Source organism: Tamandua tetradactyla, chromosome 17 (genome assembly GCF_023851605.1).
Source record: "Tamandua tetradactyla isolate mTamTet1 chromosome 17, mTamTet1.pri, whole genome shotgun sequence".
In the NCBI taxonomy this organism is placed as follows: Eukaryota; Metazoa; Chordata; class Mammalia; order Pilosa; family Myrmecophagidae; genus Tamandua; species Tamandua tetradactyla.
Genome location: NC_135343.1, coordinates 27,630,657 through 27,652,582, shown reverse-complemented (window position 1 = coordinate 27,652,582; position 21,926 = coordinate 27,630,657). Strand labels below are relative to the sequence as shown.

General features: G+C 37.4%; 1 protein-coding gene and 2 pseudogenes across 4 annotated transcripts in view; 1 reads left to right on the top strand and 2 right to left on the bottom strand.

The window, feature by feature from the left end:
• Window positions 1-21,926, top strand: part of CLHC1 (clathrin heavy chain linker domain containing 1) — a 132,581-nt gene that overhangs the window by 35,175 nt on the left and 75,480 nt on the right. For 3 of the 4 annotated variants that reach the window (XM_077134263.1, XM_077134262.1, XM_077134261.1), the window contains 2 exons: window positions 7,415-7,602; window positions 21,533-21,666. In XM_077134263.1, the coding sequence (XP_076990378.1) occupies window positions 7,415-7,602; window positions 21,533-21,666 (322 nt within the window). The remainder of the gene's footprint in view (window positions 1-7,414; window positions 7,603-21,532; window positions 21,667-21,926) is intronic. The other variant, XM_077134264.1, reaches the window with a different exon arrangement.
• Window positions 4,834-5,628, bottom strand: LOC143661532 (large ribosomal subunit protein eL8 pseudogene; annotated as a pseudogene).
• Window positions 16,935-17,314, bottom strand: LOC143661664 (mitotic-spindle organizing protein 1 pseudogene; annotated as a pseudogene).

Genomic DNA, 21,926 nt, shown 5'->3' with positions numbered 1-21,926 from the left:
TATTTTTAATCCATAGGTTTTATTCATCTGTCTATACCATAGATAAAAGGAGCATCAGACACAAGATGTTCACAATCACACAGTCACATTGCAAAGCCATATCATTATACAATCGTCTTCAAGAAACATGGCTACTGGAACATGGCTCTGCATTTTCAGGCACTTCCCTCCAGCCTCTCCAATACACCTTAATTAAAAAGGTGATATAATACATAATAACCTCCACAATAACCTTTCGGCTCTTTTTAAAATCTCTCAGCCATTGACACTTTATATTGTCTCATTTCCCTCTTCCCCCTTTTGGTCGAGAAGGTTTTCTCAATCGCATGATGCTGAGCCCCAGCTCATTCTAGGATTTCTTTCCCACATTGCCAGGAAGATTTACACCCCTGGGAGCCATGCCCCACGTAGAGAGGGGGAGGGCAGTGAGTTTGCTTGTTGTGTTGGCTGAGAGAGGCCACATCTGAGCAACAAAAGAGGTTCTGTGGGGGTGACTGTTAGGCCTAATTTTAAGTAGGCATAGTCTCTCCTTTGTGGGGATATGTTTCATATGAACAAACCCCAAGACTGAGGGCTCGGCCTATTGCTTTGGTTGTCCCGACTGCTTGTGAGAATATCAGAAATTCTCCACATAGGGAAATTGAATTTTCCCCCTTTCTCACCATTCCCCCAAGGGGACTTTGCAAATGCTTTTTCATTCACTGTTCATATCACTCTGGGATTTATTGGGGCATCACTCTGGACAAACCTACAAAATCTCATGCCTACTCAAGGTTCCATTGTACCACTCCTTCTTGCCTCCATGGTGCCTGATGCATAGTCAGCACTTAGCCTTATGTGACCTCTCTTGTATGTGTTGAATCATTTCTCTCTTGCTGCTTTCAGGATTCTCTCCTCTTTTGGCATTTGATAGTCTGATTAGTATGTATCTTTGCAGCGGGTCTATTCATATTTATTTGGAGTACATTGGGCTTCTTTTCTTATATTTGCATATTTATGTCTTTTATAGGAATTGGGAAATTTTCAGTCATTATTTCCTCAATGACTTCATAGCCCTTTGCCTTCTCTTTCCAGGACACCTATGTTTGTATATTTGTACACTTCATATGTGTCAATCATTTCCATAAAACCCTGCTCAAATTTTTCTATTTTTTTCCCCATTTGTTCTTTTTGACTTTGAATTCAGTTGTTTTGTCCTCTAGTACACTGAACCTTTCTTCTGCTTCTTCAAATCTGCTTTTCTGTGTCTTTAGCATATATAAATTTCATGTACAGTATCTTCCATTTCTGTAAGATCTATTTTTCTCTGTATTCTTTCAAATTTTTCTTTATGCTTTTCTAATGTCTTCTTGATATCCTTTATCTCTTTAACTATTTTGCTGATGTTATTTAGGATATTTGTTTGAACATCTTTGATTACTTCTTCCATATTCTTTACCTCATCTGATTTCTTTTTTCATGGGCATGCACCAGGAATTGAACCCGGGTCTCTGGCATGGCAGGTGGGAATCTCAGGGATGGCCTGCTAAGCCATCGTTACCCCTCAACTGATTTTTAAATTTTATCATTTGGCTTGGCTGTATCCTCTTGTTTCTTGATGTGCTTTGTAATTTTTTACTGGTTTTTAAGCATCTGATTATCTTGATAAGGTTATTTTGCAAGTTGGTTTCCCTCTCTTGTCTAATATTTTGTTGTTGCTTTGAGTCACTTTGAAGGTCTCCTTTGGCACTTGATTCTTCAGTATTTCCCAGCCAAACCGGTGCCAAGGTCTCACACTAGGGGATCAAATCTTTTTGGAAGGGTCTCAGAGGGTGGGCAGGAAAGCAGTTGCCCAGACAGCACTTTCCAGCCTTCCCAGCAGATGGCACTCTTAGGCAACTTATTCCCTGCAACACTGCCTCTCCTGGACCATAGTAACCAATCAGGGCCTAGACCAGTTTAAGGTCTGATTCAAGACTGCTGTACCCAGAGTGTCACCCTAGCTGGTCATTCATCATATCAGGACTGTTCTGCATCCCTTCCTGTTTCCTCCAGATGTGGGTACCTAAAGCTGTCAGCTTGGGGTAGGGATGGGCAACAGGAACCATGGTGAAGTCTCTGTTTGTGGATATAATAGAGCTGCTGGCTCCTGGACTCCCACTTGGAAAGACTCTATGCCGCAAGACTGAGATAGAGTTAACTTCAGCAGCAGCAGTGGAACCAAGACCGTGCCACGTTTTTCCAGCCAGCAAGAACTAGGCTGATGCACAGCTACCATCCTCCGGTGTGGAGGATGAGCACCTTTGAGTTTACTCACCCCTATGTTTCAATTGTAGTTTCTCCATTTTTCCTCCAAGTCTTTCTTACATGTTGCAGTGGTCTTTCCCTGGTTTCCTGAGCCCACAAACTGATGCATTAGATGGTTTTTGCTTGTTCTCTAGGTGTTTTTGGTGGAGGAGTAAGTTCTTCCTGTTCTTATTCCATCATCTTCCCAGAAGTTCAGTACCAGCTTTTTAAAACCCTTTGAAGGTACCCTGATAGTAAAATAAGTGAAGTCAACATTCTTTCCTTTTTACTTAGAGAAAATATTGACTTACTTTAAGACCATTGGTCTCTGAGTAAAATAGCCGCAGGAAAAGTAAGATATCTGTCTTTTAATTTTTGAACATTGCATATACATGTCTTGTGTCTCTAAATAAAAAGAAATAGTGTTTCACTCTAAGGAACAGTGAACACAAATTAGTGATATGTGCTTGTCAGTGGAATAATAAAAGTTGATATCTATTTAGGAAAATATAAAATAGAGAAGATTTTCTTTCTTTTAAGTCATCCATTTTGTCTTTTACAGTTAGTGCATTTGCAGGTTAGCTTCATTTCATGCATTTTTATAATCAGTGATATTGCTTCTTGGTGTTTTAGTAACTAAGAAATATAGTAGATGAATATTTAAATAAAGACAACATCTTGAATAGTGTCTTGTTTGCCAAAACTGTTATGATAAATACTACAGATTGGTTAGCTTAAACAGCAGGAATTTATATTTCACAATTTTGGAGGCTAGAAGTCCAAATTCAAGGTATTGTAGGGAATGTTTTCTCCAAAATCTTTAGCATTCTGATGGTGGCTGCCTGGCAATCAGTCTCTGCCTCCATTACATGGTGATTTGTCTCCTTTGATCTCTTCTTGTTCAATCTGCTCTAATTTTTTTCTGCCTTATAAGGACTCTAGTAATATTGGATTAAGACCCACCCTGAGTCAATTTGGGCTCATCTTATTAGGATTTTTAAGGATTCTATTTGCAAGTGAGTCCACACCCATAGGACCAGGCAGGGAAGGGTTCAGAGGAAGGATGAGGGCTTGAAGATCCCAGTTACAAATGGATTCACACTGACAGTCCGGGGTTAGGACTTGAACATGTCTTTGTAGGGAACATGACTCAATCTACCACAAACAGTTTCCATAAATATCAAGAATCATGCTGATACTTTACTTACAACAAAGGAGGATTATCATAACTATGACATGCTTATCTTTGCATGCCCAAATGCTGATACTTGTCAGAATTTTTATTACATTAAGAGGTGTCTGCTTTAAGTTAGTATAGTTATAATGAAGTCATTTGGGGAGTGGTGTTGGTAAATTTAATTCTTATAGAAAGAGATGGGATAAATAAAAACAATCTGTGTTCCTTTTCTCCCACCCCCCAAAACTGGCCTGTATTAAATAGTCTTCTTCTTCAGGACTAAGGGGGGATCCAAAGCAGAAATCACTTGTTACTTAGAGAAACTTTCCTCTTAGCTTCTCAATAATAGATAATCTGCCTTCTCCATTTGTATGTTATTCCAGCACATTTGATTGTTAGTAGAATATGAATGAGTGCCTTGCCTGATCTTCCTTCCCACTTGAAAGGATCTAGTTAGCAAAAGATGAAAGTATCACTTTATATCTCTAGGTACCTGGAACCAGAGGACAAATACCAAATTGTGTTTAAAATTAAAAGTGGAGGGTTTGGGCGGGCCGCGGTGGCTTAGCGGGCAAAGTGCTTGCCTGCTATGCCGGAGGACCTCGGTTCGATTCCCGGCCCCAGCCCATGTAACAAAAAACGGAAAAACAAAATACAATAAAAACAAGAAAATGTTTAAAGATGTTTCCCTTTCTTAAAAAAAAAAAAAAAAAAAAAAAAAGTGGAGGGTTTGATCTTAAGAACCATGCCTGTAACAAAGCAAGGTGGGCCTGAGACTCATAAACCAAAAATTGCTGGGGTAGGGGTGGGGGGGTAGGTAGTAGAGAGCATCAAGGACTGTGTGAGCCATGAAGACCAAATCTAGAAAGAGTGAGTTTCTATAGAAATGAATGGATTATGGAGGGAGCTGGGCTTAGACAGTGGCTCCCCTTTTATATTCCTGGTAGCAAAAAGATCTATATATAGGAGCTGAGGTGGAATGGATACTGTCCTTTTCCTTCAGCTTTCTGTACCTGGTAAATATACCTGTGGTTTTCTTGGATTTAGTGAAGACTTCATATGGTGGTTTCAAACTCGTATGCCTGCAGATATCAGGAAGGTAATATAGAAGAGTGAAGTGGGCTGGCTGTAAAGGGAATTAGAAATGGTGGTGATTGTAAAATGAAGATGCAACCTGACCTAAAGCTCCACCTGATTATTGCTATTAAGGAATGAGAGTTCTCTGATGGTAGATTTTTCAGTTTCCCAGAGAAGCTGGAAATATGATTTTTTCAAAAACTGTGCCAGTTGTACTCCACCTGTGGTATGCCAGTTTGCAGTTTCTACATTAATGCACTTTCTGTGCATTTTTTTTTTAAGGAAAACTTTTACTTTTATGTACAGAAAAGTCAACATTTAATCCAGTTTAGTGGCAAATTCTTTAGCTTTTGCCTTCTCCAGCTTGGTAATGCAAGCCACAGATTTTGGACCCAAGACATTGCCTCCCCAGTGACAGTGGATCTCTTCATATTTGTCATTGTAATTGGTCTCAGTAGCTTCCACCAGCTTAGCTAGTGCTCCTTTGTCTTCCAAGTTGACCTATGTGAAGGCGACAGTGGTGCAGGTCCTCCTGTGGACAAGTTGTCCCAGCCTGGCCTTTCCCTTGATGATGCAGTAGGGGAATCCCATTCTGTGACACAGGGTGGGCAGGAAGATAACCAGCTCAATGGGGCCCACATCATGTGCAATCACCACCAGCTGGGCTGCTTGTTTTCCACCAACGTAGTGAAAATGTTCACTGCTCGAAGCACAGGCAGCCTCTTATTGGGGACATCTCCTTTGCCAGCAGCTTTCTTCTCAGCCTGGGCCAATAGCCTCTGCTTCTCTTGTTTTGTCTCTGGTTTGTACTTGTAGGCCAGCTTAAGCAGTTGAGTAGCTGTTTGGCAATCAAGACCTGAGTGAACTGGTTGATGGCAGGGGCACTTTGAGCTGCTTGTAGAGAATAGTCCTTTGCCACTACAGCTGGATATGGTGGGGCCATTTGACAAAGCAGGTGAGGTCCCTTTTGGGCTGGATATCCCATCCAATGCCAAATTCTTGGCCCTTTCCTCAAACTGGAGGTTTAGCACCTTCTTGGCCTCCTACTTCTTCATGACAGCAGGGCCCAGGGCCACCTTTTTCCCCTTTGCCTTCTTTCCTTTTGGCATCTTGGGCAGCAGAGCAAGAGTACTTTCTGTGCATTCTTTAAAAAGTTCTCATGAGTATTCTTCTGAAATCTCTTTCTTCTAGCAAACAGACATGGAAGCTGATCATGGTGTCCTTATGAGTTTGCTATATTTTCACTAATATATCTAAGTTGTTTCTGATTGTTGGAGTCCATCCCTGGGATGTGTGGAGTGGAGGGTAGATAGGAGCAATAGGATGTTGAGTTTGGAAGACTTCAGATTGATATCCTCTCTTTTATTAAAGGTTCTCAGGTGACAGTTCTCCTGATTTAGGTAGATGGGTAGTTTGGAAATGTCAAAAAGACAAACAGGATCTTCTTCTCAGTGTCCTCTCCTGCTTCTTGGCACCATTCAATTGTCTTCTTTTTTTATTCGAGCAGTTGTAAGCTTACAGAAACTTACAGAAAGGACAGAGTCCCTATATACCACACACACACACACACACACACACACACACACACACGTTTTCCCTATTATGAGTATCTTGCATTAGTGTGGTACTTTTGTTACAATTGATGAACCAACATTATTATAATTATATTATTAGCTGTAGTGCATAATTTACACTTGAGTTCACTCTCTATGTTGTATGGTTCAATGGATTTATTTTTTTCCTATTTTTAGTCTACTAACATATATAACATGAAACTTCCCATTTTCACCACTTTTGAATATACAATTTAGTGGTGTAAATTATATTCACAATATTGTGCTTCCATTACCACTGTTCATCAGTAATATGCTTATGCCATTTCTTAGTAAACTGGAAGTCTTCCTGGATAACTTTTTCTAGATATTTTAAGGACTAATATAAAACCAATGGGGGATACCAGGAAGGGTAGGGATATAGCAGAGATAGAAGACATAATTATAGATTTCAGGAAAAATTATGAATTGATTACATCTATTCCTTACACACATTGATCCCTTCTGAAATCCCATTGAGCAGAGCAGGATTTGGAAACCATACATTATTTATTTACATTTATGACTTCTTTGCTTTATAAAAATACTTTTATTCAGAAATGTTTCTTATATATTTTTGCATGGATAATGCTTGTACAAGATTAATAAATAATAAACCAATAAAGAAGAATATATAATGGAAAGTCAGTTCCTTTTCACCTCTGGTCCTAATTCCCCTTTCCTTCCTTGCAAACACACACTATTTCTAGTTTCTTCTGTTATTTTTCCAGAGATATTCTATGTTAGAATGCCACTGGCAACCATGAATATATAGTAATAATGCTGTCCTTTACATGGAAATAAAATGCAATTTAGGAATTGAGGGTATTGATCAACCTGTAGAGGCTAATAGGTTAGTAAAACGGACATGTGAAGGTAGTCCAGGATTTCAAGGTCTGAATGAGATCAGGGACTTGATTTGGAGGGACTAAGGAAAGATACATAATTATATTTAAAATAACCAGAATTGGGAAAATTAGGCCTGTGTTGGTTTTAGCTGACATCATATAATATATGAGTTTATACTAAGTAGAGCTAAGATATAGTCTTTGTTTTTCCTCTCTCATTTTTAAGTTCACACTATCTACTGTAATGATCTACAAAGAGTACCAATAAATATTCATTTTCTTCAGTACCCAGTCATATTTGACCTTGCTGGATGCAAACTCAAATTTGTAAAATTTTTATATTTTAAGTGCTGTTCATGTTTTATTTTAACTAATCTATAATGTTATTTGCAAGGGTTTTGATCTGTAGTCATCTAAAAAAATTCAGTAACCTATTCAGAAAAATCATATTTCAGGTAATAGAATATGTCACTGCATACAAATCCATTCTCACTTCAATAAAAAAAGAATATGATACCGTTATTGCAACAATGAAGAAAGACCGAAGAACTGCATTTTGTCTTCATGGAAAACTTAAAGTGTTTGCAGCGGAACCCACAGCATTGATATATTACAAGAAAAGAACAGTCCAACTTGAAGCAAAGTAAGTATGTTAGTAAGTAGCCCAAAAGGTGACCATTAATTATTACTTGATTGTGTCAATAAGCCATTATAACTATAACTAGTGGTTTATAGTACTATCAAATTTTAGTTTTGTTTTGTTTTTTGTTTTTTGCATGGGCAGGTACTGGAAATCGAACCCGGGTCTCTGGCATGGCAGGCAAGAACTCTGCCACTGAGCTATGGTTGTCTGCCCTCAAATTTTAGTTTTATTTTAAAGCCATGCTTATTATGTACCCTCTTCTATCAACTTGTGATTATTATATTTTTTGCTTTAAGCAAAAAATACGAATTTTGTTTTGAGAATTTTATAATACCCCTAAGCATAAATGGAGGCACACTGGAGTGTTATAAAATGAGCAGTGCAGATAATTGCTCCAGTTAATTTCTTACATGGAAGATTTGATAGTACAATTTCATGATGACCATCTGCATTAGAGTACTTAATGCTATCATATGTTAAGGTAAGCACCCTATAGGAAGAAGATTAAATGCTCAATCTTGTTGAGTATTCTTTTATGTTTTCTCAGTATTCTATGTGGTAAATGATGGGTAAATAATTTTTATAGATAATCTCAAATAAACTTGGATGATTATGCAAAGCTTGACCTCTATTTCTGGTCATATGACTGGCTAGATGTTGAAGTATTCCCTCCTACTAGGGAAAATGCTATGTAAAATATTTTTTAAAAATCTTTTCAAAAGCACCAGAAAACTGACAAGACAGTAACAAATTATTTTTATTATTTTTATTTTTTTTTTACTTTTTATTATATAGTATAACATAATATACAAAGCAAAGAAATAAAAAAGCAATAGTTTTCAAAGCACTCTTCAAAAAGTGGTTACAGAATAGATTCCAGAGTTTGTCATGAGCTACCATACAATCCTTTCATATTTTTCCTTCTAGTTGCTCCAGAATATAAGAGGCTAGAGGGCTTAAATACTTTTTTATCATCACAATTGCCTTTTTTTCCTTCTTTTTTTGTGAACAATAACATATATGCAGAAAAACTATAAATTTCAAAGTGCAGCACCATAATTAGTTGTAGAACATATTTCAGAGTTTGACATGGGTTATGATTTCACAATTTTAGGTTTTTACTTCTAGCTACTCTAAAATACTGGAGACTAAAAGAGATAGCAATTTAACGATTCAGTAAGTATGTTAGTATATTCATTTGTTGGGTCCTATCTTCTATGTATAATTCCACCATCACCTTTGATCTTTCCATACCTCTCTTTGGAGTTGTTTGGGCTATGGCAATTCTAAATTTTTTATATTGGAAGGGTCTGTCACTAATATGGGGTAGGGAGATGAAACTATCTGATGTTCTGGAGAGGCTGGGCTAGGTTTCAGGACTTATCTGGACCAGGGACCCAACTGGAGGTTGTAGGTTTCTGGAAAGTTGCTCTAGTCCCTGGAACCCTTGTGGAATCTTATATATTGCCCTAGGTATTCTTTAGGATTGTCTGGAATGGCCTGGTTGGAGGTTGGCAGTTATGATAGGTAGCAAGGTCTACCTGAAGCTTGCATAAGAGCAACCTCCAGAGAAGCCTCTCAACTCTATTTGAACTCTCTCTGCCACTGGTACTTTATTAATTACACTTCTTTTCCCCCGTTTGGTCAGGATGTAATTGTTGATCCCATGGTGCCAGGTCTGGATTCAACCCTGGGAGTCCTCTCCCACATCACCAGGGAGACTTTCACCCCTGGATGTTATGTCCCATGTAGGGGGAAGGGTAATGATTTCACTTGCAGAGTTGGGCTTAGAGAGACTGAGGCCATATCTGAGCAACAACAGAGGTCCTCCAGAAGTAACTCTTAGGCATGCCTATAGGTAGTCTAAACTTCTCTGCTACCTACATAAGCTTCACAAGAGTAAGCCTCATGATTAAGGGCAAGGCCTATTGATTTGGGGACACAGTATTAGGGGATTCCCTGATGGTAAGGTTTAATAGTTCCATAGTCTCTCACCCCTCCCTCAGGGGACTTTGCCAATACTTTTTTATTATCTGCTTAATATACTCTAGGATGCTTCCAGGCAATAATATTATAATAATATACAGGATTAAAGGACCTCTTTCTTATTCTGTGCTTCCTGTGTTTCAGTTGTTCAAATGAGCTATACAGATAGGTTGAATTAAATTATGCACTACAGAAGATTTCAGTTCCAGACCAAATAAACCTTTCTTCCATTGGTCTCAAAGAGTATGTGTGGTTCTAAAATATAAACACTGTCTTCCCTACCCCTATGTTCTGAATTACTTTAACCCAACCCTGTTTGGCTTCATTCTTATCTCTAAATAGCAGGTTATATATATAAAACAGCCTCTCAGAATCCGGAAATAATAATCACCACTCCGGACTTAATGTGACTGTTCTAAAACCTTACAATTTAGGACCCTGTTTCCTTATAAGCATTTTCTAAAGGCGACCATACCATTGTTGTTTTTTTGTTTCTGTCTTACTTTGTCTCACCAAATGTCCCCACATGTTCATTCACATCATTGCATGCCTCATGACATTGTTCCTTTTTGTAGCAGTCTTCTTTGTCTCTTATGATGTCTTTGCATTTAAAGTCTATTTTATCCAATATTAGTATAGCTACTCCAGCTTTCTTTTGGTTACAACTTGTGTGGAAAATCTTTTTCCATCCTTTCACTTTCAATCTGTTTGTATCGTTGTGTCTCAGATGAGTCTCTTGTAAGCAGCATATAACTGGATTATGTTTCTTAATCCATTCTGCCAACCTGTATCTTTTAATTGGTAAATTTAGTCCGTTAACATTAAAAGTTATACTGAAAAGGCATTTCTTGATTCCACCATCTTATCCTTTTAATTTTATTTGTCAGCTCTATATATTCTTTCTCCTCTTTCTCTTTGTATTCTTTAAATTACCCTTAGTGGTACTCTTCAATTCTGTGTCCTCCTCCAGACTTTCCTTTCCTGTCTTTTTTTTTTTTCAGCTGGCAGAACTTCTTTTAGTAGTTCTTGTAGGGCCAGTCTCTTGTTGACAAATTCTTTCAGGACTTCTTTGCCTGTGAAAACTTTAATCTCTCCCTCCATTTTGAAGGACAGTTTGGCTGGGTACAGAATTCTTGGCTTTTCCTGAAAGAGTCTTTCTCTTTCAGGATCTCGAATATATCATACCAATGCTGTCTCACCTCCAGGGTGCTAGTTGAGTAGTCTCAACTCAGTCTTATTTTATTTCCCTGGTATATGGCAGATTGTTTTTCTCTTGCTGCTTTCTTTTCTGCTTCTCTTCAACATTTGACAGACTGATTAATATGTGTCTTGGGGAAGGCCTATTTAAATTTATTCTGTTTGAAGTTCTTTGGGCTTCTTTGACTTGTATATTTATGTTCTTTATGAGGGTTGAGAAGTTTCCCCCCAGTATATCCTCAGTTACTCTTCCTAACCCTTTATACCTCTCTTCTTTTGGGACACCAATGATTCTTATATTTGTGCGCTTTGTTTTGTCTTATTTCCCTGAGTTCCCATTCAATTTTTTCCTTTTTGCCATTTTCTGTTTTGAGTCTTCAAAGTCAATCATTCTGTCCTCTATATCACTTATTCTTTCTTCTGTTTCTTCAAATCTGGTGTTGTGTGCCTCTAGTGTGTTTTTTATTTGGTCAACAGTTTTTAATCTCTGTGATTTCTGCTATTTTTCTATTTATTCTTTCAAATTCCTCTTTGTGCTCTTCTACTGTCTTCTTGATCTCCTTTATGTCATTTGCTATCCCACTTATTTTATTAAGTAGAGTTGTATGAACATTTTTGATTAGTTTTTCCAATGTCTGTGCCTCCTCTGGTGCTTTAATTTGGTCATTCGGCAGGGTTATATTTGTCTGCATTGTGATATGTTTAGTGATCTTCTGCTTCTTCATCACATGTAAATATTTTGATTGATTTACTTTGGGAATTGATTTCTTTCAATAGCCTTGTGTTTGTGGGATGGTTGTACAGCAGGGAACAGGTATGGGCACAGGTTGGAGATGTTAGACTAATGCTTGTGAACTTGGGCACCTAGCAGCCAAGGAGGATGTAGCTGTGTGAGTGCATTGGTCTGGGGGCATAACCCTGGTGTGCGCTGGTCTAAGGTATGGGGCCCTTTGTGCACATGCGTAGAGCTGTGGCAACAGGTTGGCATTATGCCTTCGTGGACTGGGGGTAGGTGTGACCTGGTTGCACATGTCGGCACTTTGTCACAGCTGGGAAGCGTAGCTGAGGGCTGTGCGCATGCGTGGTGCTAGGACTGCTATAAAGTGTGGTTCCTAGAGCTGAATAATGTGATTGGGGCCCATGTGTATGCGTGGACCTGAAGTGCCGTAAACGGATGTGCTGGGCTCAGGAAAGGCAGGGTGAAGCTGTGCGACACTATGGGTGGGGGGTGGGGGGGAGTAGGGGGGCAGGGGTAGCCTAGGTGTGAAGGTTAGTGCCTGCAGCCTTTATGCACTGAGGGGGAGGTCGTACTTGGGAGGGGTCCAGGAGAGGTGGGTTGGCCTGCACTTGGGGTGGGGGTGGGGGGCAGGTATGTGCACTGGGAGCTGGTGGGGTGGGGGCGCCTGGAGCGCGGGGCATGGGAGCCGGTGACGGGGTTCAGGTGCGTGGAGTGTGGGCTGGTCAAGGGGCTGCGCTGGTGAGGGTAATGCGCCCAAGGACCATGGCCTGGCTTACTTCCTAGTTCGGTGTTCCCATCTGCCCACTCCCGCAGGCTCTCTAGCTCTGAGCCAGGCTCCAGCTTTCTGCCTCTCAGTTCCTTGGTCTCTGCAACCAGGGCTGCCACACGAGGTACAGAAGGCTCTCCCAGGTCAGCCACATTCCTGAATTGCCACCTCAGTTGCCCTCCTGTCCCTTCTCTAACTTTTCCATGGAGCAGGGCTGATCTCAAGCTACTCTAGTCGGCCATCTTCCCAGAAGTCCTCTATGTTATTTTGATGAATGGTTTTTAATTTCTGCAGAGAAGGTTGTGAAAATTTTTATTGGGATTGCATTGAATCTGTAAATCACCTTGATAGAATTTCTATCTTAGCAATATTTACTCTTCAGATCCATGAATTTGGAATATCTTTTCATTTATTTAGGTCTTCTTTGATTTCCTTTAGCAATGTTTTGTAATTTTCCTTGTATGAGTAAATGAATCCTTACGTGCTTGGTTAAATTTATTCCTAGATATTTGACTATTTTAAATGCTTTTGCAAATGGAGTTGTTTTCTTAAGTTTCTCTTCAGATTGTTCATTATTAGTGTATAGATATATCACTGATTTTATGCATTGATCTTATATCCTGTCACTTTGCTGAATTTATTAGCTCTGCTGGCTATGTTGTGGATTTTTTCAGAATTTTCTATATATAAGATCATGTCGTTTATAAATAGGGAAACTTTACTTCTTCCTTTCCAATTTGGATGCCTTTTATTTCTTTTTTGTGCCTAATTGCTCTAGCTACAACTTCCAGTACAATGTTGAAGACCAGTGATAATAATAAGCATCATTGTCTTCTTCCTGACCTTAAGGGGAAAGCTTCCACTCTTTCACTGTTGAGTAAGATGAGAGCTGTGGGTTTTTCATTTATGCCCCTTATCATGTTGAGGAAGTTTCTTTCTAGGCCTAGTTTTCTGAGTGTTTTTATCAAGCGAGATTGCTGGATTTTGTTGAAGGCCTTTTCTGCATTGCCTGAAATGATCATGTGTCTTTTTTTCTTCTTTCTATTAATGAAGTGTCTTACATTAATTGATTTTCTTATGTTGACTCACTCTCGCATATCTGGGATAAATCTCACTTAGTCAGGGTGTATAGTTCTTTTAACTATTCAGTTTGCTAGTGCCTCTTGGGGGATATTTGCTTCTATATTCATAGCGTATATTGGTATGTAGCTTTTTTTTCTTGTGGTGTTTTTACCTGACTTTATTATTAGGGTGATATTGGCCTCATAAAATGAGGTCTTCAGTTTTTTGAAGAGTTTTAGTAAGATTGATGTCAATTCTTAATTTCTTCTTTGAATATTTGGTAAAATTCACCTGTGATGCTCTCAGGTCTTGGCCTTTTATTTGTTGGAAGGTTTTTGATTACTAACTTAACTCTCTTTACTTGTTAATCTGTTGAGATCCTCTATTTATTCTTGATTTCATTTAAATAATTTGCATGTTTCTAGGAATTTTGCCTTTCACCAAGGTTATCTAATTTGTTGGCATAAAATTGTTCATAGTACTATCTTATATTCTTTTTATTTTTGTGGGAGCAATAGTAATGTCCTCCCTTTCATTTCTGATTTTAGTTATTTGAATCCTCTCTCTTTTTCCCTTTGTTGGTCTAGCTGAAGTTTCATTGATCTTTTTTAAGAACCAACTTTTGGCTTTGTTGGTTCTCTGCATTTTTTTAATTTTCTATTTCATTTATCTCCACTCTAATCTGAATTTTTGGTTCAGTTCACTTTGGGCTTAGTTGCTCTTCTTTTTCTGGTTCTCACAGGTATGAGATTAGGTAACTGATTTGAAATTTTCCTCCTTTTATTTTTAAAAACAAATAACTTTTCATTTTGAAATACTTTCAAACTTACAGATCACTTACAAAAATAATACAAGCCTCATACAAAGAACTCCAACATACCCCTATCCCCTATCTCTCCTATTTTCTCAGATCCACCATTTCTAACTTTTGGTCACATTTCCCATAGAAGTCTCCTTTCCTTCTGTGCTGGTTTGAAAGGATGTATGTACCCTAGAAAAGCCATGTTTTAATCCAACTCCCATTTCATAAAGGCAGAATAATCCTTATTAAATACTGTATATTTGAAACTGTAATCAGATCATCTCCGTGGAGATGTGATTTAATCAAGAAAGGTTGTTAAGCTGGATTAGGTGATAACATGTCTCCACCCATTTGGGTGGGTCTTGATTAGTTTCTGAAGTCCTATAAAAGAGGAAACATTTTGGAGAATGAGAATGATTCTGAGAGAGCAGAATGACATAGCCACAAGAAGCAGAGAGCCCAGCAGCCAGCAACCTTTGGAGATGAAGAAAGAAAATACCTCCCGGGGAGCTTCATGAAACAGGAAGCCAGGAGAGGAAGCTAGCAGATGATGCCGTGTTCACCAAGTGCCCTTCCAGATGAGAAAGAAACTCTGACTGTGTTCACCATATGCCTTCTCACTTGAGAGAGAGAACTTGAACTTCACTTGCCTTCTTGAACCAAGGTATCCTTTCCTGGATGCCATTGATTGGACCTTTCTATAAACATGTTTTAATTGGGACATTTTCTTGGCCTTAGAACTATAAACTAGCAACTCATTAAATTCCCCTTTTTGAAAGCCATTCCATTTCTGGTATATTGCATTCTGGCAGCTAGCAAACTAGAACACCTTCCTTCTTTCCTTCCTTCCTTCCTTCCTTCCTCCCTTCCCTTCCCTTCCCTTCCCTTCCCTTCCCTTCCCTTCCCTTCCCTTCCCTCCCCTCCCCTCCCCTCCCCTCCCCTTCCCTTCCTCCCACCAAAATGGTTTTGTCATTGGCAACATGCACACACTGCAATTGCATCCCTTTGACTTCCTTAAATATTATTTAAGTATACATTAAAATATGTTTACATTTCAGAAATACACATTAAAGAAGCCCTCTGTAAACATAATCCCTTTTCTGTATATTTTCTGCTTTGTTTCATTCACAAATAACTTAATCTACAAAATCTAAATAAAACTATCAATTCTTAAGGCTAAAAGGCTATACAAATTTTGCTCAAATTAAGAGCCTGACAAAAGTCTTTTCTTTATATGATTTTATAAATAGCATTCAGTGTTTGCAGTGTTTGTCAATCAAATGACATTATTGTCACAAGTTATTGCCTTTCAATCAGTTCTTCCAATAAAAGATCTTCCAATATACTTGTTAAAGCTGCCATGTGTTTAAAAAGCCAAAATAGTCAAAAGACCAGATTTTTAAAACAGTAGAGAAAGTTACTATTTAAATATTACTAAGGTTTATTGAAACCATTTCAGCATGTCTGAGCCAAAAAATGCTACCAAAGACTAAATGCTTGGGTAGTGCAAGGGCACTTTAGTGGTAGAATTCTTGCCCGCCATGCGGGAGACCTGGGTTCTATTCCTGGTCCCTGCACTTCCTCAAAAACAAACAAAGAAGCCAAACAAACAAACAAAATACAAAAAAACAAACAAACAAAAATTCAACAAATGGTGCTGCAATAATGGATTACCCACATGGAAAAATAATGAAATGTGACTCTGCCATAGAGCATACAAAAAAAAAAGAGTGAATGCTTGTATATCATTTAAATGTGAACTTAAAAAGTATAAAATTTAAGAAACAATGAAATCAGATTAAATTTATATTAATGTTGTGAAAAATCTCCTATTGAGGTTCTGTTACAAGAGGAGAATCAACACTATCCTAACTTTTAGTCAAGATTTACGAATTAAGCACTCAAATTACCTGTATGAAATAGGTCAAAAAGGAATTTTGCATGGTTGGCTATGTTTTACCTCATAAGTTATTTTTTTAGGCATTCATTTGTAGGGTATAAAACTTAGAAAGTAAAGCATTCTCATGAGATTTAAATGAATCAAACTACAAATAATACTAAATTAAGCACTGTCATTGCTTTTAAAATCTAAATTTCTAAAAATTTTATTTTTCAGTATAAAAATGGCTACATTCAAAAAAAAGATCAGGTTCACATTAACTGCTGGCCAAATATTATGTTTATAAAACTAAATTATTCTTCATTAAAGACATCACAAGAAATGCTTAACATGCTCTTATTAAAAAAACAAATTCTAATATTCATAATGAATCTAAATAAAAATTAACAAATAGTGGCTGAAATTCTGTCAACTTTCAGTCCAATATAAATTAAATCCACAGTTATTATGCATAAACAACTCAAAATTAAAGTTTATAATCTAAATGACAACAAATCATAACTACTATATCACTACTGATGGGTCCCACTAGACTTTCAACCAAGCACCGTAGATGTGCACATTTGATAGACAGACTACTTAGAAAATTAAAGCTTCTGAGCTAAAAATAAGGAATATATAAATATGAACACAGCAATGCCAAAACATTAAGGCCTTTAAAAAAAAAAAGATGTGACGTAAACACATTTAATAGTTCTCTCTTAAACCACTTTCCATTGATTTATAAAGCTATGATTTATAATTCTTTTAAAAAGGAAAATGTTTTACACCGCTGCATGCAGTAATGTCATTCTGCATTCTTGACTATAATGCAATCTTCAAATCCTCTCGCAGAGCTTGACATATTCTCATCAGGATTTCTCCAGAGAGTTAACTTGTCTTATTTTCCAGCAGCCTTGAATGCTTCAGTGGCCTTGTGAAGTTCCTTAATAACCGATGATAAAGCTTCTAGGTTAATTCCTTGTTCACAAAGCTGTACACAAATAGATGGAATTCCCATATGTAAGCTAGTATTCAAAATTCTTGAATTCTCAAGTAGAACTGCTAATCTTTGGTTGGATGCCAGACATTGTGACTTTTATCTTGTTGAGTGTTGGCTATTTTTTTATTCCTATAAATATTCTTGAGCTTTGTAATGGGACACAGTTATTTGGAAACAGTTTTCAGTTTCTCCTGCTGCCCATCCCTGTTCTCCCTCAACGCATTCAGATTAGCTGCCCAGGCCCCACTGCAGCCACCTCCCGGGGCGCTACTACTCATCTTAGCTGAGGCTGCTCAGCCTCTCTGTCTTTTAGTCTTTTTTTCTGCATGTGTTTTTGCCTTTTTCTTTATTTCTGTTTATTAAGCAATCCATTTCCTGAACACTCAAGTAAATGTTGTATACATTATGCTCTTTGCACACTTAATTTTGCCATGCACATTTCCTGAGATCGAGGATATCACTTACATAACCAGTTAAGTACACTTATCAAGTGTAAGAAATTTAACATTGATACAAAGCTTACAGACCATGTTCCATTTTTTTTCATAATTTCTGTCTCTTGAGTTTACATAATCTGTATTTTCTTTGTAATTACTCTGGGGCTTCAATTTAACTTCTTAAATCAATAACAATTTTGTCTGCTTTGGTATTAACAACCTCAGTAGCATGCAGAGACTATGTTTTATAGCCTTATGTCCCCTCACCTTTATGTAATTCTTGTCACAATTATCTTTATACATGATGAGTCCAAAATCACTGAAATATTAGTACCGTTTATGTATTTGCCTTTTAAATCCTGTATGATGAAAAAAGTGGAGTTACAAATAAAAAGTACTATAATACTGGCATTTATATTTGCCCATGTTGCTATTCTCACCAGGTATCTTATTTTCTTCATACAGCTCTGATCTATTGTCATTGTCTTTTCCTTTCAACCTGAAGAACTATCTTTAGTATCTCTGGTAGGGTTGGTCTAGTGTAACAAACTCCTTCAGCTTTTTTTTTAATATTCAAATATCATAATTTCTCCCTCCCTTTTGAAAGGCAGGTTTGTTGAATATAGAATTCTTGGTTGGCAAGTTTTTGCTTTCAGCATTTCACCCAACTGTATTCTTTCCCCTTTGGTTTCTGATGAGAAATTGGTATTTAATCTTATTGTGACTCCCTGGTATATGACTTGTTGCTTCTCTCTTGCAGCTTTTAGAATTCTCTCTTTTTCTTTGCCATTTGACAGTTTAATTGTAATATGCCATGGCATGGATCTGTTTGGATTTATCCTGTTCGGAGTTGGTTGAACATCTTGGATGTGTGTTTTCATGAGTTTCATTAAATTTGGGGTGTTTTCAGCTATTATTTATTTAAATATTCTCTCTGCCCCTTCCCCTCTTTTTGGGACTTCCATAATGCATATATTGGCATGCTTTATGGTGCTTCACAGGTTCCTCAGACTTTGTTCATTTTTCTTCATTTTTTCTTCTTTCTGCTCTTCATGTTGAATAATTTCAATTTTCTTATCTTCAAGTTCTCTAATTCTTTCTTCTGCCAGTTCCAATCTGTTGTTAAACTCCTTCAGTGAATTTTTATTTCAGGTACTGTAGACTTCAAATCCAATATTTCTGTTTATTGAATATGCCTCTTTATTGAAAGTCACATTTTGTTCACATATTTTTCCTGATATTCCTTAATTCTTTGTCCATGTTTTCCTTTAACTCTTTGAGCATATTTAAGACCATTTTTTAAAAAAATCTTTTTTCAAGTCTGTCCAAAGTCCGATGTTCTTCATTGGTGGTTTGTGTTGTTTTATCTTGTTTCTTCAGATAGGCCATCATTTCTTATTTATTTATTTTTTTGTTAGTCTTGTAGTTTTTTGTTACATACTGTGCATTTTAATACTTTAAAGGATGTATTGTGGAATTTAGTTCCTGAGCTGTCTGTTCCCTGTTTGTATTCAGGTAGTGATATCACAGAATGCCATGAGTTAAAAAAAGAAACAAATGCAAAACACTTCTCAGAGTCTTCAAATTGCCTCTGTGTTGGCTGGTCATCTCTTTCAGAGCTTAACCCTCCTACCAAAACCTGAAAAACAGTCCAAGGTAAAAGCACAACTCCTATCTGGTCTTTTCTGAACATGTCTTGTCCTGGCCGGGGGTGCGGCTTTAGGAATTTCCTGTTTGCAGGAATTGGAATGCCCCCTCTTCTTGCTATAAAATTGTCTTTCCCCATCCAGGATGCTCTAGTGTATATCATAAAGCTGGTAATAATTTGCCCCAGGCCACCACAATTTGTTTCTTAGGATTGTTTCTTACACTGATTTAGCTGTCTACGAGCTGCTTCTGTGTGCAGGGTAAGTTCTGAGATAGCAAGCCAGAGATGAATGTCTTGGTTCATTCCTTTAGGTTGCCATCTGAAGATTGGCACAGGCATACATGTAACCCACTGTGCACATGGGGGTTACTCTACTTTGTCTGGAATGGGACCAGGGACCTGCACTGAGAGCAGAGTCTGGCTCCACACTGAGGTAGAAAAGGATTGGAGGATGGCCCTTTTCTTAATTTCATGCCTGTCCAGTTACTGCAATCCTTTAAATGTTTCTTAGAGCTCTGAGGAAGATGGCTTATCCAGTTTTTGCTAGTTCTGCAAAGATCCTGTGGGGGAACAGAACCCTGGAATGTCTCTTGGTCCACTGGTAGTCTCCCACTAGTCCAGTCTGTTTACTTTTTTTTTTTTTTTTTTTACGTGGGCAGGCACTGGGAACTGAATCTAGCTCTCTGGCATGGCAGGCGAGAACTCTGTCTGCTGAGCCACTGTGGCACTAGTCTGTTTACTTTTAACATTCTTTTTTCACAAGCATATATCTATTTAGATGAGAGAAAAATGAATGTTATTTCCAGAGTCTTTCTTTCATAATACTGCAGGCTCTTACTCTGAGCCACTTGCAATTACCAAGAAGTCTAAGCAGGCAGCAGTTATCTACCAACAAACTGGATTTTTTGTTTTGTTTTTGTTTTCGTTTTTTAACATGGGCAGGCACTGAGAATCGAACCCAGGTCTCCAGCATGGCAGGCAAGAACTCTGCCACTGAACTACCATTGCCCACCCCAAACTGGCTTTTAATATGTCAAAAATCCTGTGGCACTTATATATCTAACACATTTTAACCATTATTTTTTCCCCCTGAACCAACATTTCAATGATAAGCTGGGAAATAAACTTCAAATAATGCATTAAAAATACTTATAATTACTTCTTCATCTTTGAGATCCCTATTTCCTAATGAACTTGATTTAATCTCAAAGAGATGCTAAACTGCTCTAGCTCTAGGATCAAAATTACTAAAGTAGGCTGAATAATGGCCCCCAAAGATATCAAGTCCCAAACCCTGGACCCTGTAATGTTACCTCATTTGGGAGAAAGAGTCTCTGCAGATATTATTAAATTAAGGATCTTGAGATGAAGAGATTGTCCTGGATAATCTACCTGGGCCTTATCATAAATATCTTTATAAAGAGAGAGGCAGGGGGATCTTGAACACAGAAGGCAACGTGACCATGACAAGCACAGAGATTGGGGTAATATGTCAAGGAGCCACAACCACCTGAAGCCGAAAGAGGCAAAGAATGGATCTCCCTAGAGCCTCCTGAGGACACATGGCCCTGCCAACACTTTGATTTTGCCCTGGTGGTACTGATTTCATATTTCTGGGCTCTAGAGCTGTCAGAGAATAGATTTCTGTTGTTTTAAATCACCAAGTTTTTGGTAATACGTTACAGTAGCCACAAGAAACTAATATAATTACAATTTTTTTTACAGGGTTTTTAAATTTTAATTGCAAAGGTAATTTTTGACTAAAGGGAATTTAGTACCTTCTGGCCAGATTATTATGTTTAACGTATGTTTCTTTTTATTATTATTATTCTTTAAATAAATAAACAGTACACTTAAAACCACCAAAAATGGACGACTCAGTTAGCTTAACCATAGGCTTTTAAAATAAAGTATCTATATAATCATTGTAAAACCTGTGTTTACACAGTAAGTTCCATAAACCGGTTTAAAATTAAGGCAACAAGGAAAAATCTACAAATTAAGATAACAGAGCTCTTAAATTCCAAATATTAAACACTAACTTAAATTTACCATTTGATCAGCTGTCAAAATGGTGAATGCTTTCAAAATATCAAGTAGAAAGTTATTACAATATCTACATTGCTGTAGTAATGACCTATGTTATGAAACATTTTCCTGATTTCAGGTTATTATGTGTAACATATAAGTTTCTAATGGGGCTAAAAATCATAATCAATATATTTATTGATGTGCTGCAAGAAAATTGTTTTTGTGTGTTTAGTTAACTTTTTCAGAGCATTTTTAAAAAATTTCTACTGAGGCCATGATGGTTCAAAATTATAATTAGCCAAAATAAGGTAATAATTTAATCTTAAGATCCAAGAACTAGTTAGTTGAAAGGAAAATAAGAAATCCTTTTTATTTTTCAGAATGAGAGTTATTGAAAATAATTCCTCGAAGATTCAAATGCAAATAGACACAATGAAACAGCTTAGGGCAAAGTATGACACAAAAGAAGTAAAATATTGTACTTTCTCCAAAGAGCCTTCAAAACCTATTCCAGGTACTGTCTTTTGTTTAAAATATTTGAAAGAAATTCCAACTGTTTCCAGTTTTACCTATTACACAAATTTATTTATCTATGGCATGATATGTGTACATTTACCAAGTATATGTTATACACACAACTTCAACCTAAACTGTAAGCAGACACAAAGGAATGAGATCACCTAAATATTCCTAAATGACTAGATTATATAAAGTATAATACAGTGGCTCTAACATCAGTATCAACTGAGGCCCCTGTTAGAAATGCAAATTCTC